Raw genomic sequence first — 18,954 nt, forward strand, 5'->3', positions numbered from 1 at the left:
CTATTTCATTTTGTTTATTTTTCATTACAATTTATTCACTTTAAATAAATTATAATATATAATTATAGGATTTAAATGAATTTTAGTTGCTCAATATAGATCTTATATTTGCGCGCGTGCCGAGGCGCAGGTTTGCGCGCTTCGGATGAGCGCATGTACAAATCTTCTCACTGCGCGCGCGAACTCGCTGCCTCTGGCTCTTAAATGTTTAAAGTGACAAAGCTTAAATGAGTTTAGTTTAAACACAGATATCAGCATCCAGGTGCTGACGGAATAAATTACTGCTCATATACAGCATTCGCGTTGAACAAGAGTGAATGATTTATCCAGGTTTTTTTTTTTCTCATGTTTTTGTAATGTCTGGGAAGCCAGAATGCGCATCATGCATCAACAGACATTTTTAGCTGAACCCTGTTTTTTATTTATAGCAAGCTAGCCATATTACAGATGATATTACAGATGCTTTGTCAGATTTAAGTTGAAGCGCGTGCCGAACCGTGTGTGGTGAACCGAACGGTTTTTATTTTCAGCGAACCGTGCCATCCCTATTACCTCAATAATCAATCAATTACAGGCCTAAAACAATCATGCCCGAGCAGACGGATATTAGTACATCTCATAACACCGGCACCCGCGTCTAAATCAGTTGTATGGTCTGGTTTTCAGTCTAAAACAGTTGTGTCAAGTATAAATGTCTCATCTGTTTCAGGAGGTGCGCGCGCAGTCAGCGGAGGCTCGCACCTCCCAATTCGCACCGGAAGCTCACACACCTTTTTTTTCTCAGATTTTGAAAAATCTTCGCGGTCGACTTAAAATGCTTCCAAGATCGACTTGTCGACCGCGATCGACGGGTTGGTGACTCCAGAGCAACCAACTTTTTTTGAGCAAGCATTGATTATGCGTGACAGTCTCAATTCAAACGCTGTGCGCGCACGCGCTATGCGGGACGGGTGGTCACCTGGCCCACCCGTTTAGAGTGTGTCCACCTTTGTGTGTGGGTCCATGTACGTGCTGAATCGACAGGTAAAAAAAGCCTCAAGTCCAAATATTCATTTATCACCAATTAACTGTTTGACAAACACTTCCTGCTAAGTCCCGATCTGAATCAACCGAGTAGTGGTGGCCGATTCGTGAACGAATCGTTCAATTTAACCGGTTCTTCTTAGTGAACCGGTTGAACCAGTTCACCAAATCGAACTGAATCGTTTGAAACGGTTCACGTCTCCAATAAGCATAAATCCACAAATTACTTGCTGTTAACTTTTTTAACGTGACTGACACTTCCTCTGAGTCATAATAAACCAATATCCCGGGGTAATCCATTTACTCAAACAGTACACTGAATGAAATGCTGTGAAGACCGAACTGAAGATGAACACCGAGCCGAGCCAGATAATGAACAAACACGCCCACTGCTGGAGCAGTTCTTGTTCTCGAGTCAAGAACCGGTTGCTTCGGTTTTCGGATCACCAGTACACTCAACCGAGAATCGTTTCTGTCGGACGCGTCCGATTTGAGAACCGATGAGCTGATTCTCGTTCTCGAGTCAAGAACCGGTTGCTTCGGTTTTCGGATCACCAGTACACTCAACCGAGAATTGTTTCTGTCGGACGCGTCCGAATTGAGAACCGATGAACTGATGATATTGCGCATGCGTGTAATTTTGTAAGTATTTTGTTAAACATCGGAAAGTGTGATAAAATAACTATATTTTATTTTGATTTTTTTTTATTATTTTTTTTTAGATTCATGTTTCCAATCTGTATATTGTATATAATGTATAGGCCAAATGGGTTTTCAGGGAAGTTGGACAATAATTAAGACTCTAAAGACTCTTATGTTTAATAGGAATAAGGGATGATTTATGAGATATCTGTACTGTATTTATAGTTGATGACATTCACAAATTGAGTTTGTACACTCTTAAAAAAAAGGGTTCCTCAAGGTTCTATATTGAACCCTTGGGTTCCGTACTTGGCCAATAGAACCTTTTACCAAAAAAATGGTTCTATTTAGAACCCTTGCATGCAAAGAACCCTTTTTTTTATTAAAATGGTTCTATTATTCATGTTTTATGACTGAAGTGTAAACTAAAGATTACACTATAATTATCCTTACTCAACACATTCACAAAGCATTTTGAGTCAAGACCCATGAGAATGACTGCTGTAGTCAAAAAGATTAATATCTACTCAATGTATGATTTGAGCTGTACATTAGCATGAAAATTATATTACTTTACATCATAGTTTACCTTTTTGACGAATCAATTTGTGAAGAAACTAACCAGGAGTTTTCTTTATTTTGTTTACCATATTGTGATTGTTTTAATCTACCTAAGGGAACATTAAAAAACAAATAATCATAAAAAGACCCCCTCCCCGGTGGCATATATGCGTTGCGTCATCCTTGAATTCCTATTGGTGGATGGGCGAAGATGAATCGCGAGAGGAGTCGAGGCAAGTGACAGTTAATTTTTCAAACTGAGGACTCCGCCATTTCTGCTCGTTCATACCCTAAGGTAAGTTAAGTTTTTACATTTTTGAAATGATTTTACCGAAATATTTTGTATTACAGTTAATATTTATATTTGTTAGAATAGCCCTTGTGTTAAACACTGATACTAGAAGCAAATTTGACCTCAAAAACACTGGCGTGAAGCACTGAAGGGCTTCGTCAGCCATCGGTTCTAGCCCTGTTAAATTAATTTTGCTCCGGTTTTTAATTTAATTAAGATACAGTCTTCCTTTATTTCCTTGTTAATGTTAATGGAATTGTTAACTACAGTAAGATAGCTGTGTTATAATGAGACGAGCTTCGAGTCAGAAGCGTGAATTTTAACGTTCATTTCAATGAAGCGAGCGCTCGTTGTTCAAATAAACGGCTCCGATTCAAATAAAAGTCAGCCGGGTGGAAGACGGAGGTGAATGATTATGTGAAAGTGTGTCGCAGTTTCACATATAGGCCTACTCATTTTGCGGTGAGTATTTTCCCCAGGCCTATGTTAACAGGTGTAACGTTAGAAGTTCTTAACTTTGGCCGGTGTCCTGACATTTTATCCTACCCTGTCAGATTTTCCTACGCGGGTTTACTGCGCACGCGCACATCAATATCGCGTCCTTTGTCTCATGCTAAACAACGATATTTAATGTATCTGCATTACTGTAAGGGTAGGTTTAGGGCTGGGGTAGGTGTAGACTTTAACAAAAACGCAATCTAATTGGTAGAAAATATTATTTATTGTTGGTTTCCTGTAACTGTATCCCTTTTAGCTACAACCGCGAATATAACACATAATTACTGTATTTGCAGTACTGTAAGGGTATGATAGGGTTGTGGTAGGTGTAGACGTTAATAAACCATAACTTTACAGTAGAATTTTCGTTGTGGAATTGTACTACCCACGGTTTTGGTGGGAGGTAGGAAAATCTGACAGCGTAGGACAAATCGACAGAACACCGGCAAGATACTTTCGTGCCGTTTTTTAACTCCAACCCAGACCAAACGAGGATCTTGATTAGCTTGTTCAGGTGTGTTTTATCAGCGTTGGAGCTAAACTCAGCAGAAAAGTGGACACTGCTACAGTTCAAAACTTCCGGCCGGTCTGTCGCTATTAAAACTGTTTAAAGACACAGTTGCAGTGCAGCGTTTTTTTTTATGTTTACTGTGACGCATGCGCTGGATTAAAGTGATGATAGCACAAGGTTACATTTTAGTAATCAAATATTCTAAAGCCAAAAATGTTACGTGTGTGTTTAACGTTAGGTGTGTTTAATGCATAGTTGGTTTACGAAGTGTTATTTATGCTTTGTTTTTTTTTAATCCCCAGATAACCATGGTTGATAAATGGTCAGTAGATGACACGTGCCACTGGCTTGAAACTATAAACCTCATTGATGCAAAAGAAAGTTTCAGAGGTAACGTTACAGATGAAAATGTATAAATGTTCATTTTGTGATGTTGTGAAGTTTCAACTCACAAAGTTTCTAACTCACCTGCAAGTGCAACATAACCACCAAGCAGATTTTAGATTTACCTGTGACATTGAGGGATGTTTTAGAAGATATAAAACTGTTGCAAGTTACAGAAACCATATCTATCGAAAGCACAGACAAGTTTTGCATCATCCCCTATTTGAAAAGGCTACTTTATTTGAAGAGAACAATGAAAGTGAGGAGGAGGTTCCTGAAGATGATCTGCTAGAGAACAACTAAAATTCTTTGCTTGGAATTGATTTAAAAACTGTGTTATTGGGACTGAGACAGCATGTACTGTTGTTTTGTATTTAAGATTCTGCATGAAATGACAATGAGGTTTGAACCGACTTGGCGAAGAACATGGAAACATCTCTGAATGAAATGGCCCCAAACATCATCAGGAGTGTAAAAGAAGGAAGTCAAAAAAAAAAAAAAAAATTACGCCAATCTCATTGGACTAGCAGAGGAAACCACAGAAGGTAACTACACCATATATCTTTCCCCATCTAACCTATCTGTTCCATGCCCAGTGTAAAGTTGCATTGTTTGCATTGTCAATGTAAAGGTTGTATCTCCTATAAATTGTATAAGTGAAAACATGTATTAAAATAATGCAAATATTAAAGGAACAGTTAACCCCCAAATAAAAATCGTCATCCTTTACTCACCTCTTGTCATTTCAAATCTTTATGGCTTTCTTCTTCAGAACACAGTAGAAGATATTTTGAAGAAGGATGGTAACCAAACAACGACGGTGCCCATTGGTTTGGTGTCTATATAATAGAAGTGAATGAGTACCAGCATTGTTCGGTCACCAACATTCTTCAAAATAATTGTTTTGTGTCATGCTGAAGAAAGAAAGCTATATAGGTTTAAAATGACAAGAGTGAGTGAATGATGACAGAATGTTCATTTTTGGGTAAACTATCCCTTTAATTGATTTCTGTACCTAATATACAATAATTTGTATCTGTTTGTAGGTCTCGTTAGGAATGCTGCACTCATTTTATTGCCAGCACTATTTAAAGAAAACGCCAGCTTCCTCTACTGTGTAGATAGTGTAAGTATAGTCTTCTGTAGTTTCATTAATATTTGATGCACTTGACTTGAATTAAAGGAACTGTTCATGCAAATATAGAAATATTAGTCAGTTTACTCACCCTTATGCCAAATTTGTAACAATTAAAAAAAAAATTACATTTACCCTATAATTTACTCACTCTCTTCCTTAGTCATAAACTTTGTACTGTTTGCACTGCTTTGCAATGTCATTGAATGGCACCCCAATTTAAATCATAAAAGAAATCTGTACAACTCCAGGGTTTAATACTTGTCTTCTAAAGCAAAATGGTATGTACAAATGGTACGTTAGTGAGATTACATTTGCCAAGATAGGTTGCTATAATTAGACTATGTATAGATAAGGGAATAACATCCAATGGGGTGGCACATCAGCTTTACATCGATAATTATGAGTCTTGTTGGTTCTTGCGTGTCACGTTTTTAGCTGTCATATCTGTGTTGTGTCATGAACTATTCATTTAAAAGAACGAAAGAACCGATGAGATTCAAAGTAATCAAAGTGGAACTGACGTGGTAATGTTGACATTCAAACACATTACAAAGCTTTTTATTATTAAATATATCTCAGATTGTGTTAAACTGGAGAAACAGTCATATACATTGGTTGTTTTTTTGGTAAGTAAATTATGGGGTAATTTTTAAGTCTATTTGATGACTTCTGTTAATTGGTGAAAAGCACTCAAAAGGTGAAATGTTTGTTTTACAGGAACCCAAAGGTGCTACACCAACCATAGTGTTTAACGGCTCTCCTGATCCCCTCAAGGCTGAAAGTGTCAGCATTATAATGGACAATGTGAACATCATAAGAGAGGCAGACATTGACATGACACAGGCTGTGGAATGCCTATTTGCAGTCTATTTTCTCTTCAATGTGCAGTACCCGGTTGACATTAAGCACACAATGACTTTTATTTAAAAATATATGCTTAACCTTAGACAACAGCACGGCAAAAGAACACCAATACCTGTACTGAAAATGTATAGTCAACTTGTGTAAATTGTAGAGCTATTTAATAGTTGTTTTAACTGTTCATGTATTGATTTTTATCTGCACTGTTAAATATAAAAAATGATTTGTTTTTCCTCATTTCAGAGATATATGTAAAAGTGAAGTACTGTATATGTACGTAAACAAGCTTATGTATGTTTATTGCAAAGTGAAAATGCTTAAATGAAATAATTCAAACTAAATGGTTAAATGTAATTAAACATCTTAAATGTGAAATTTGCTGTCTAACACAGAGTATACAGAGGTGTAATTTTAAATGACACTACATTTTTTGTATAAACAGTTGAATAAATTGAAACATTTTAAATTTTCTGGATTGTTTATATTTTCTTATTCAATAATAATTTTAACTTGTTTAATAATAAAGAACCCTTAAATGGTTCTATATAGAACCATCTAACTTGGATTCAAAGAACCATTTGGGGTTCTTTTTATGGAACCCATTAAAGTGGTTCTATATAGAACCATTTTGGAGTTCCATATATGAAGCGGGTGATGGAACCATTTTTGGTTCTAAATAGAACCATTTCTTTTAAGAGTGTAGTAAACAGAACATGAACACGAGTAGAGCAGCTGATGACACTGAACTGCAGCACGTGCCGGTTAGAGCGATTCTCGTTCTCGAGTCAAGAACCGGTTGCATCGGTTTTCGGATCATCAGTACACTCAACCGAGAATCGTTTCTGTCGGACGCGTCCGAATTGAGAACCGAATCGAACTGAATCGTTTGAAACGGTTCACGTCTCCAATAAGCATAAATCCACAAATTACTTGCTGTTAACTTTTTTAACGTGACTGACACTCCCTCTGAGTCATAATAAACCAATATCCCGGGGTAATCCATTTACTCAAACAGTACACTGAATGAAATGCTGTGAAGACCGAACTGAAGATGAACACCGAGCCGAGCCAGATAATGAACAAACACGCCCACTGCTGGAGCAGTTCTTGTTCTCGAGTCAAGAACCGGTTGCTTCGGTTTTCGGATCACCAGTACACTCAACCGAGAATCGTTTCTGTCGGACGCGTCCGATTTGAGAACCGATGAGCTGATTCTCGTTCTCGAGTCAAGAACCGGTTGCTTCGGTTTTCGGATCACCAGTACACTCAACCGAGAATTGTTTCTGTCGGACGCGTCCGAATTGAGAACCGATGAACTGATGATATTGCGCATGCGTGTAATTTTGTAAGTATTTTGTTAAACATCGGAAAGTGTGATAAAATAACTATATTTTATTTTGATTTTTTTTTATTATTTTTTTTTAGATTCATGTTTCCAATCTGTATATTGTATATAATGTATAGGCCAAATGGGTTTTCAGGGAAGTTGGACAATAATTAAGACTCTAAAGACTCTTATGTTTAATAGGAATAAGGGATGATTTATGAGATATCTGTACTGTATTTATAGTTGATGACATTCACAAATTGAGTTTGTAGTAAACAGAACATGAACACGAGTAGAGCAGCTGATGACACTGAACTGCAGCACGTGCCGGTTAGAGCGATTCTCGTTCTCGAGTCAAGAACCGGTTGCATCGGTTTTCGGATCATCAGTACACTCAACCGAGAATCGTTTCTGTCGGACGCGTCCGAATTGAGAACCGATGAACTGATGATACTGCGCATGCGCGATTCAGCGTGAAGCCAACTGACTGACAGCATGTCTGAACCGAAGGGATTCTTTTGGTGATTGATTCTGATTCTGTACTAGTAATGTTATGAGCGCGGGTATTTCGAGGGCTTGGATGAAGGGCAATCTGGCGAAACGTAAGTTCATTTAATAACAAATACATCGCAATGGATTATGTTTATTAAGTGGATCGTGGTTTGTGCGCTGATGACACCTAATTTATTTACTTTATATCTTCAAGACTTAAATCCTCATATGCACATTATTGCTGTTACTGTATTTAGGTGTTGTTGCAAAACTCAAATGTAAACTTTTCATGATTATGAGGTTTTAACTGACTAAAGTTATGATTACTGACTTTATATATTTGAATGTTTGATAGATGTGACGCCATTACGTCATCGTCAATGACGTCATTACGTCGAGCGTGAAAGAACCGATGAACCGTTTTTTTCAACCGGTTTATTGAATCGAACCGTCCGAAAGAACCGGTTCGCGGAAAAGAATCGAACTTCCCATCACTACAACCGAGTCGCGAACATGCTCCGAAGTGCCGATCTGAATCAACCGAGTCGCGAACAGGCTCCGATCGAAGTGCCGATCTGAATCAAGCGAGTCGCGAACATGCTCCGGAGTCCCGATCTGAATCAACCGAGTCGCGAACATGCTCCGAAGTCCCGGTCTGAATCAACCGAGTCGCGAACAGGCTCCGAAGTACCGATCTGAATCAACCGAGTCGCGAACAGGCTCCGAAGTGCCGATCTGAATCAACCGAGTCGCGAACAGGCTCCGAAGTGCCGATCTGAATCAACCGAGTCGCGAACAGGCTCCGAAGTGCCGATCTGAATCAACCGAGTCGCGAACAGGCTCCGAAGTGCCGATCTGAATCAACCGAGTCGCGAACAGGCTCCGAAGTGCCGATCTGAATCAACCGAGTCGCGAACAGGCTCCGAAGTGCCGATCTGAATCAACCGAGTCGCGAACAGGCTCCGAAGTGCCGATCTGAATCAACCGAGTCGCGAACAGGCTCCGAAGTGCCGATCTCAATCAACCAAGTCTCGAACAAAAATAAATAAAAAAAGTATATATATATATATATATATATATATATATATTCTAAGTGTGTATTCTAAGTATATTCCTGTGGGTGGCACAAGCACACCCTGGCACACCCGTGGCTATGCCACTGAAGCCCCTTTCACACTCCCATTCCGGCAAATACAGGGGTAAAGTGTTCCTGCAATTGTTCCCTGGTCGCTAGATTTGGCACTTTCACACTGCCATTGATGACCCGGTATATGTGCGTGCTTTCACACACAACGCTTGAAGATCCCGTAATGACACGTGACATCAGCGCGTGACGTGTAATGTACGAGTCGAAAACATTAGGCACGTTATACTTTAACTGAAGCAAGCAAACGATCTCGGCGTCAGCGCGGAAAGTGAGGAACTAACTGATCTCTGCTTCATTACAGTTTGCACATAGAATCTCAAAATCCAGTCATGTAAATGAAACTTACATTTTAATATGGACAGTCATGGAATTTGTGAAAGCATAAATTAATCAAATCAAATCTCCATATGGACCAGTATCTGTAAATGTTAAGCCGCAAAAGTTGTTTGAAATATGAATCCGTGTTCTGCGCGTCTCTGTGTGAATTAATGAATGGCAGAGACCTGCGGGTTTGTTTACTACATAGACTGAAGCGCATGACGCTTGCATTAATTTCAGCATCTGTTGTCTTCTCCTGTCAAAATAATGGAGTTCATTTAGAATTATTCATATTCATTTTCGAAAAAGCAGAAGACATACCGGTTTCTCAGGTAGTGGGCGGAGCTAATGCGCAAATAGCAATTTCAAAATGACAAATATGCATTCATTAGGCCTAAAAGAACATTTTTACGTAAGGGCATTGTGCTAGAAATATTACTATTATTTAGTAAAACGTATGTGATACTGCTACCACTGTTGAAAAAAATAAAAAACTTTATTAAAAAAAAAAACAAATCTCAATATTTCTTCCATGTTTTAATTTTAATAGCAAATCCCCTTTATTTACCAAACATAAAATGTGTTTAAATTTGATAAATTAAAAGACAAATTAAATTTGGGTGAAACTTGTTTACTGTTTTTCATAATTATATAACTTGTAGAAAAACTTTAAACACAATTCTAAATAAGTATATAGAATGGCATTGGTTTTATTTTTAGTGCTAAAAAGTTTTTTTTTTTTTTTTTTTATTAGCAAATTTTTGTGTTTTGCTTTGGTACCGAAATTGGTACAGAGAACCGTGGATTTTCACTGGTATCGGTACCGAATACTGAAATTTTGGTACCGTGACAACACTAACAGGCAGGCTTATTGTTCGGTGTGTAAAAAAAACATCAATGTCAACTGGATGGGAGCTAACGCACTTCGGTCGCATATGCAATCCACTAAACATAAAAATGGAATGCATGCTCGGAGAGAGCAGTTAATTCTACCAATCTCAGCTGTCTGCGCGGCTGCACCTCCACCACCACCGACACAAATTTGTGGCGCAGTTTGTGAATCCGCAACAGTTCTTAGAATCCGCAACAGTTCATAGAAGATGCCTGTTTGTAATGCATCAACTTGCAATGAATACCAGCCAGTGTGCTGGAACTATCCATTTTCTCCATTGCACATTTTATGGTATTTGTTTTATTTTTATTTACTAAGTGAAATAAATGTGCAATATGCTGTCAACATCAGTCTCTAAATCTATTATTTTTTGTATGTTATATATGTCAAAATCTGTGTAAATAATAGAATGGTCGCTGATTAACACTTGCAATTCAGTGTCGTGATGGTTTTAAAAAATATTCTGAAGGTAGTAAAAAAGGTATTAAAAAGTAGTAAATTTAACTTAAGGATTGCTGTATATACCCTGATATGTGTATATATATATATGTGTGTGTGTGTGTGTGTGTATATATATATATATATATATATATATATATATATATATATATATATATATATATATGTATATAATGTGTGTGTGTGTGTGTGTGTATATATATATGTATATACAATGGCATTCAAAAGTTTGGGAAACCCTTGCAGAATCTGTGAAAATGTGAATAATTTTCAAAAATACGAGAGATCATACTTAATGCATGTAATTGTTTATTTAGTACTGTCCGGTGTAAGATATTGTACATAAAATACATAAAAGTTTACATTTAGTCCACAATACAAACATTTGCTGAAATTATTAAAATAACCTGATGAAGATGTCCAATTTTTTCTTATTTTGGTGAAACTTATATTTTTTTCCATTTAGTTCTGCCCTTCATGAGCTATGGAGCAGCAGAAGATACTTGTATGTTTCCCTGAACAAAAATTTAGTAAACTTTACCTTGATCTTCAAATTCCTAAAGTTTTCACCCCAGCTCTTAATGCATCTTGTTTCCTTCTGGAGCATCAGTGAATGTTTGAACCTTTTTTAATAGATGTGTTTTGAGTCCCTCAATTGTCCTCAGTCTGAAAAGATGTATCTCAAAATCATAAAGTCACTGCTGGAAAGGGTTCAAATATGCAAAGATGCTGGAAAACTGAAGAATCTGCAGGACCTTAAAGATGTTTTTGAAGATCAGTTCTCAGTTAAACTGTTCAGAACAAACAAGGGACTCATGCACAACCATCACAAAACAGAAAGACAGTTGAGGATCATCAGGTAACAGAACACAGTACTAAGAGCCAAGGGTCCACAAACTTTTGAGTGGGGTGGTTTTAATAATTTCAAAAAATTTTTCGTCTTGTGGACTTTATGCAAACATCTTGTATGTAAAATATCTTACTCAGGACAGTACTAAATAAAAAATAACATGCATTTATTATGATCTGTCTTATTTTGTTAAAATGATTATGATATATATATATATATATATATATATATATATATATATATATATATATATATATATATATATATATATACACACACAGCATATTGACAACACTAGATACATTCAAGTATTATTATTTTTTTGCCTTGTTTTAAAGGTGAAAATTCAATATCTTATTCATATATATATATATAACTATATATATATATATATATATATATATATATATATATATAGTTATATATATATATATAGTTATATATAGTTATATAAAAAATGTTTAAAAATAAGAAAGTTTTAAAATATGTCAATTGTGTTAATACTTCATTTTATTTTTTACACAGTTATTTTTTTTTACCTGGCTGTGCGTATTGAAATCCAATTTTTAAAAAAAGCTTCTCTGTAACGAAATAACCTATTTGTGGGAACAAATAAAATTGTCACGCTGGATTTTTGAAAGTTTCATAAGCTTTTATTTTGAAACCGAAACTGTGATCGGTGCGCTGTCTTCACTCCACTGGCGGGATCGAACGCTCGCCGGAAGTGAGGTGGCCTTTCTCGGAGCAAGCGAAAAATAAACACGTAACCCTCGGGCGGCCGCGACTTCAAGAGACTGGAAGTGACACGATTGGTTTAGATGGACGGATAGACACAAGACGCAGTTATTATAAGCAGAACTCAACAGTAACCCATCCCTCCAAAGCAGAAATAGCGGGTTCCTGCGACTGAAGGTGAGACTAATGTTTAGCTAATGTGAATCGGCCAGACTTAATGCATATCAACATATGTTCGGCTTAATTAAACACCCTCCTCCGGATTTAGTTAGTGTGTATTATTTTCAAGTTATCGTAGATTAATTATAACTGTCATAGGGTAGCCTTCATATAATGTTGAGCTAGTTAGTGCTGCTTCCAAACAGAATCTGTTGCCAAGCATTTAATATACAAACAGAATCCTATGCAAGTTGATAAATAAGGCTTAGTTTAACTAATTTGTGCTGTTAGGAATATGTATAATAGTCCTTGGTGTTTAATCCATATACCTAGTGTTATTCAAGCCATTACTTTCACTTCAGTTTACTGGAAAGTTATTCCTGAGACATGCTAATACTAGCATTCATTGTGTTCAGCGTCTGAATGGTGGTGTTATACCTGATGTGTTTGTTCTCTCTCTTGTGTAGTGCAGGATGGTGCGAGCCGCTCTGGTGACAGCCACCAGTTTGGTGCTGACTGGTGCAGTGGTGGCTCATGCGTACTTCCTCAAGGTCCAGTTCTACCCCACTGTGGTGTACCTCACTAAGAGCAGTCCTAGCATGGCAGTAAGTCGCTGTCGGTTTATTAAGTGTCTCATCATTATGGAAAGGGAATGTAAACTCTGTGATTTGACTGTTATTTCTTCGGCAGGTTATATACATTCAGGCTTTCGTTTTGGTTTTCCTTTTGGGGAAATTAATGCGGAAGGTGTTTTTCGGGCAACTGAGAGCTGCTGAGATGGAGGTTCGTGTCTAAATTTGCAAAGTGTGCAAAGGCTAAAGAAAGCTATTCTTTTTGTCATTTTTATTTGTGCATTGTTTGTGTTTTCAGCACCTGATTGAACGCTCCTGGTACGCCGTGACCGAGACCTGTTTGGCTTTTACAGTCTTCAGGGATGATTTCTCTCCTCGCTTTGTGGCCCTCTTCACTCTGTTGCTTTTCCTCAAGTGTTTCCACTGGCTGGCTGAAGACAGGGTGGACTTTGTGAGTGAATACAGCTCTGATTCTGAACAGTTTGTAAAACGAAACAAAATCGGTATTGTTTTTATATTTATTTTATTATAAATATCTAATTTATTGTTTTGAAATGTAATGTTTTCATATTTTAATTTAAAATGTGATCATAATTTTTTTTTTATTACAGTTTATATTTGTATTTTATTGACACATTTTATATATTGTCATTTTATTGTTATATATGAACATTGGGAGGTTCCACCTTAATTATGAAAATATTTATTCATCACATTTTATATTTAATTTTATTATTAAATAAAATTATCATTTGAACAGTGTTATTATATTTTGCTGTTAAATTTGAACATTTAAGATGTTACGTCTAATTTAAAAATATGCATATTAATATGTTTTCATATTTTATTTTTAGATATGAGCATTAAGAGGTTGCATTTGAAAAATTTTTATTTATTTATTTAATTTTTTTCTTTGCTTTTAAACAAAAGCCTTTCATTGTTTATCATTTTTTTAGATGGAAAGGAGTCCCAATATCTCATGGGTCTTCCACTTCAGAGTTCTCTGTAAGTAATTCATGACTGGATTTTTCTGTAGCAACAAATATATCTCTTACTTCCCTTTTATATATGAAACTACTTTGCTAACTCATTTTTTCGGACATGCAAATTATGGATCTGCACCTGTATCTTGAATTTGAAGGCATTTGACTTTAGACCGCCTTATTTGGACTCTCTGTTGAGGTATTGCATAATTTCATGAGCGTGTCACTAATGTTGGGGTCTCTCTGCTGTAGCCCTGATGGTGCTGCTGGGAGTGTTGGACTTTCTGTTTGTCAATCATGCGTGTCACAGCATCATAACCAGAGGAGCGTCAGTGCAGCTGGTTTTTGGATTTGAGGTGAGTGTCAGTTTAATTCTAGTTTAAGTTTTTAGGAGATCCTGCAGAACTAAATTTCATGAGTGCTAATGAAAAGCCCACTGACTCTAAACCTTCTCACATGGTGTCGATTAATTATGTTGCTTGTCATCTTAGCAGCTGAACATATTTTATACCACTAGAGATTTAAAATAATAACGGCTTAATGCTGTGGATGTACAGTAAATGCTTTCTGCTTGTCTTTCAGTATGCGATTCTGATGACTATGGTCCTCACCACCTTCATCAAGTACACCTTGCACACAGTTGATCTGCAGAGTGAGAATCCGTGGGACAACAAGGCCGTCTACATGCTCTACACCGAGCTCTTCACAGGTACATCCCAGAGAGCCAGAGCTTGGATGTTTATGTTTCCAGATAGTTCATTCACAGATTGACTGATGATGCATTCATTCTTCAGGTTTCATCAAGGTGATTTTGTATATGGCGTTCATGACCATAATGATAAAGGTGCACACCTTCCCTCTGTTTGCCATCCGACCCATGTATCTGGCAATGAGGTGAGTGATAAACCATCAGGTGATTTCTCAACCGTTAGAACAGTTCTTAATCGTTTGTCTTTCCAGGCAATTCAAGAAGGCAGTAACAGACGCCATCATGTCTCGACGAGCCATTCGTAATATGAATACTCTGTGAGTATCTCTCTGGAATGATTTCACATATCTTTTAGTTATAGTTTGTATTACTGTACAAGTTTTCGAGTTGTTTTTTATTATTATAATGCAGTGTAAAATTTTAGTAATTTATTTATTTTTTCAATTAGTATTTATTTGTTGTGTATTTAATGCTGTACTTAGTATTGTCATGTTTAACATTTGTGGAATGTATTAATTTTGTTTTTAGTTTAATTATTAAAATTGTTTTTACTTTGATTATCCCTGTAATGTCTTATGTGCAAGTGTTAGTGCTTAAATTACTTTTAAATCTTTTACATTTGTATTAACAGTGCAGAGTAACATTTTTAGTATTAATTTCTTCATTGATTTATTTATTCCAAATCTTTTATTTTTATTTTGTATTCTTTAGTTATCGGGCCATGCTTAATATTTGTAGTATTCATTCATCTGTATTTTTCTATTTAGGAAAAAAAATGTTTTATGTTTTCCTTAATATTGGGCTGTTTAATATCATTTAATGTCATAATGACTTTTTAGTTGTTGTTTTTTTGTTTCAGCTTTTTTTTTTTTTTTTTTTTTATCTATTTTTATTGTATATTTAGGGTTGTTTTTATGTTGTGCAGACCATGTTTAATATGTTAAGTATTTTTGTCACAGCTATCCAGATGCCACCCCTGAAGACTTGCAAGCCACTGATAATGTGTGCATCATTTGCAGAGAAGAGATGGTGACCGGAGCCAAGAAACTGCCGTGCAACCACATCTTTCACTCAAGGTTCAGTTCCTCTGCTTGTCAGGTTTCTCAAATCTCCCGTTTCTTCGGTGTTGACCTCCGCAGGCACATTCTGAATGGTTTGTTCCTCTCATTGTAGTTGCCTTCGCTCCTGGTTCCAGAGACAGCAGACGTGTCCGACGTGTCGTATGGATGTCCTCCGAGCGTCCCAGCCGAACCAGACTCCTGCCCCAGCTCCCGCACAAGCACCTGTCCCTGCTGCTCCTGCTAATGCCCCCGTGCCTCCACCTGTCAATGGTAAAAACATCAAAACCCGGCCAATGAATCTGCTGACGTGGCTGTTTGTGCTCTGTAAAGCATGGTTACTCTTCTGTGCAGTTGCTCCAGGAATGATGCCTCAGTTTCCTCCGGGTCTGTTTCCATTTTGGGGTCCCTTACCAGGCGCGCCTCCTCCTCCTGCTGCTCCGGGAGCACAGGCAGCTACTGATGCACCACAGACCAGCGCCGCTGCAACACCGGCACAGGGAGCAGGTCAGCAGCTCTTATTCATCTCATCTCACTGTGTAAAGCTGGGATACCCAAGATTCTCACATTTAATAATTTTCACGTTGTGTTGTACAGAATCAGGAGCCAGCAGCTCGACCCAGCCGAATGCAGACAGCGCCTCTGCTGCCCCCGGAGCAATGCCTGGATTCCCCTTCTCCATGCCTCCACCTTTCCCATCAGCTCCGTGGCTCCCGATGCCTCCACCTCCACCCTTCAGTAAGTCCGAATGCTCCAAATGCAGCTTTATAATATCATGCATTTTTAAGTAATCTGTGACCCCTGTGTTTACTAGTGTCATCCATGCCACCGCCTCCGTCGACTCTGTCCACCATGTCCGAGGCCGAGCTCAGGGAGCTGGAGCAGGAGGGCAGGCGAGGTTTGGAAGCCAGGTTGCAGTGCCTTCACAACATCCACACATTACTGGATGCCGCCATGCTCAACATTCATCACTACCTCAGCACGGTGGCCACATTAAGGTGTGCAAACATGGCTTGAGATTCGATTTAAAAAGTGACACGACCAGTTCCTACCTCTAAAAACCCTGTATTTTCTTTCTTTTTTACTCCGTTTAGTCCTCCAAGATCAGAAACCAACGCTGGTGAGACGAGTACATCAGCGAATGTGGAGTCCTCTTCCTCCACGGGCAACACCGAAACTCCCAGTCAGGAGAACGAGGCTCAGAGCGGTGAGTGGAATGGTGCCACAACTTCTTGAATGTCTAAGTTAATTTGTGTGTGAGTGTGCGCATACCCGTCAACATTTGGGTCCCAAAATATGTCCCATTTCTACCAGTGGTCGGTTTCTTCCTGCAGTACTTATCACTGCTGTTGGTTGCCAGGTTGAGGGGACAATTGGGTTGGATTTTGTATGTGTCAATTGTGCGAGAAGGATGCATTTCATACAAGATCTGGCAACAGGGCAATGTTGGAATTTGTTGATGTTATTATTCATATAATGGGGTTTGGGCCATACAAATTATGAGAGTTTTCCCGGAACACAAAATACACCCATAATCTTTCTACAAAAATAATAAAAATACGGGAAAATATTTTAATGGGATGATAGCAGGATCGAATAGTAAAATATGGGAGAATCCTGGGGAAAAGGGGAGTGTTGACAGGAATTATGTGTTTTTAGTGTCTCATGATCATTCAGAAATCATTCTAATATGCATATTTAATGTTCAAGATAAATGTTTTTAATTATTTTGAATGTTTAAAATAGTTGTGCTGCTGCTTGTTTTTGTAGAAATCATAATACACTTCTATTTGAAAAATGATTTCATTTATTCAGCAAGGATGCATTAAACCGCTCAAAAGTGATAGTAAAGACATGTATAAAATTACATTTAAAAATCTATTTCAAATAAATGATGCTCCGTGAACTTTCTATTCTTCAAAGAATGCTGGAAAAAAAAGATCCGGTTCCATAAATATATTAACGAGAAACTATTATTAATAATTAAAATAGGTGCCAAATCAGCATATTGATTTATGCTTTTGAAGGATGATCAACATAAAAATTGCATTGGGTAAATAAGCTCAGACAGCTCATTTGCATACCAACAGCTGTTAATGCACAATCACCGATTTAGATCAAGTAATAATGTATAAGATTTCTATTCGATCTGAAAGCATAAAATTGTATGTTGACTCCAGGTTCGTTGTATTCTCTTGTTCATAGATGGATCTGTAAATGGAGCGACAGGCTTTTCTCCACCAGACTCAACCACAGGTGTGGACAAAGACAGGAAGGAGGGAGATGAAGACGAGGATGACAGCGAGCCAAATGCCGCCGAGTTGAGACGACGTCGTCTGCGTAAACTGGAGACCACTAATACTCCTGACCACTGATGACGGGATCCGTTTAAACGTGCAATTGTGAATTGACTTCTGACAGTAGAAATGCTTCTTACGGACTCTTGGCATGTTGAGATGTCAGATAATCTGAGGAGAGTTCATGTGTTCTTTATCTGTTCATTTAAGTGAGGCACATCAAGCACTTCCCGCTGTGTGGAGGATTTGTCATTGTAGCGTGTACGGAAGCTACTCAGGCAGAGAACTGGTTTCTGGGTAACCACGCATAAAGATATTTAGGATAAAAAAAAAAAAAAAAGCCTTGCACCTTTAAAGTCCGCTGTGACGTCTGACTCGAGAAATGCTGAGACTTTCCTCTCTGAAAGTGATTTCTGTCTTAGAGGAACAAGGTCTGTTGATTTCTTGTGTGCCCTTAAAACTTGATGTTTCCCCCTTCCTTGTGTATTTTCATTATTTCAAGCGCTACATAATAGATTTTTTCTTAGATTAACCAAATATCTAAATTAACTTGCTGTACATAATGTATAAAATGTTTTAATAGGAGGATCTGTACATACTGCATAATAAATTTTTCGAAACAGACGCATGTTTAGAGTTTATTACTTGGTTAATTAAAAGTGACATTTAAAGACATGAATAATATTACAAAAGAATTCTATTTTAAATAAATGGTGTTCTTTTGAATATTGAACAAAAATGTATCAGTGTCCACAAAAATATTAAACGGCACAATGTTTTTTTTTTTTTTTTTTACTAATTAGTAATGTCTCTTGTGCAGCAAATCAGCATATTAGAATGATTTCTGAAGGATCACGTGACACTAAAGACTGGAGTAAATTATTTTAATAAATGCAGCCTTGGTGAGCATGACTTATTTAAAAAAAAAAAATTTTTTGGTCAAACTGTACAGTACAAAAAAATTAATTAACTAATCATTTTTTTTAGACTTTTAGGACCAAATCACTTTTCTTTTTTTCTTTTTTTACAGCAAAATCTATTTTCAC

The 18,954-nt window shown here is 37.3% G+C and overlaps 1 protein-coding gene and 1 long non-coding RNA gene across 3 annotated transcripts; both read left to right on the top strand.

Annotated features, from left to right (window-relative positions):
- The first annotated feature begins 3,621 nt into the window (after window positions 1–3,621).
- On the top strand, window positions 3,622–6,348 carry LOC128027332 (uncharacterized). Its single transcript, XR_008186670.1, has 4 exons — window positions 3,622–3,917; window positions 4,291–4,456; window positions 4,958–5,037; window positions 5,767–6,348. It is a non-coding gene; the product is annotated as an uncharacterized LOC128027332 (long non-coding RNA).
- A 5,744-nt stretch (window positions 6,349–12,092) lies between these two features.
- LOC128027322 (E3 ubiquitin-protein ligase synoviolin) lies at window positions 12,093–18,532 on the top strand. 2 transcript variants are annotated; one of them, XM_052614854.1, is made up of 16 exons: window positions 12,093–12,307; window positions 12,757–12,894; window positions 12,980–13,072; window positions 13,160–13,312; window positions 13,818–13,866; window positions 14,097–14,200; window positions 14,427–14,553; window positions 14,639–14,738; window positions 14,805–14,870; window positions 15,513–15,629; window positions 15,727–15,884; window positions 15,966–16,118; window positions 16,209–16,349; window positions 16,426–16,609; window positions 16,706–16,818; window positions 17,817–18,532. In XM_052614854.1, the coding sequence occupies exons 2-16, from the start codon at window positions 12,763–12,765 to the stop codon at window positions 17,984–17,986; spliced, it is 1,860 nt and encodes a 619-aa protein (XP_052470814.1). In that variant the 5' UTR covers window positions 12,093–12,307; window positions 12,757–12,762; the 3' UTR covers window positions 17,987–18,532. The 2 variants fall into 2 exon arrangements, with proteins under 2 accessions (XP_052470814.1, XP_052470815.1); XM_052614855.1 differs by having other exon boundaries at window positions 12,098–12,307; window positions 12,762–12,894.
- The last annotated feature ends 422 nt before the right edge of the window (window positions 18,533–18,954 follow it).

This window comes from Carassius gibelio, chromosome A14 (genome assembly GCF_023724105.1).
Source record: "Carassius gibelio isolate Cgi1373 ecotype wild population from Czech Republic chromosome A14, carGib1.2-hapl.c, whole genome shotgun sequence".
Lineage (NCBI taxonomy): Eukaryota > Metazoa > Chordata > Actinopteri > Cypriniformes > Cyprinidae > Carassius > Carassius gibelio.

Bases quoted from the DNA above. Each gene is read 5' to 3' on its own strand.
- LOC128027322 (XM_052614854.1), top strand. From the start codon at position 12,763: ATGGTGCGAGCCGCTCTGGTGACAGCCACCAGTTTGGTGCTGACTGGT. The intron at 13,867-14,096 runs GTAAGTAATTCA...TCTCTGCTGTAG, and splicing joins CTTCCACTTCAGAGTTCTCT to CCCTGATGGTGCTGCTGGGA. The intron at 15,630-15,726 runs GTTCAGTTCCTC...CTCTCATTGTAG, and splicing joins AACCACATCTTTCACTCAAG to TTGCCTTCGCTCCTGGTTCC.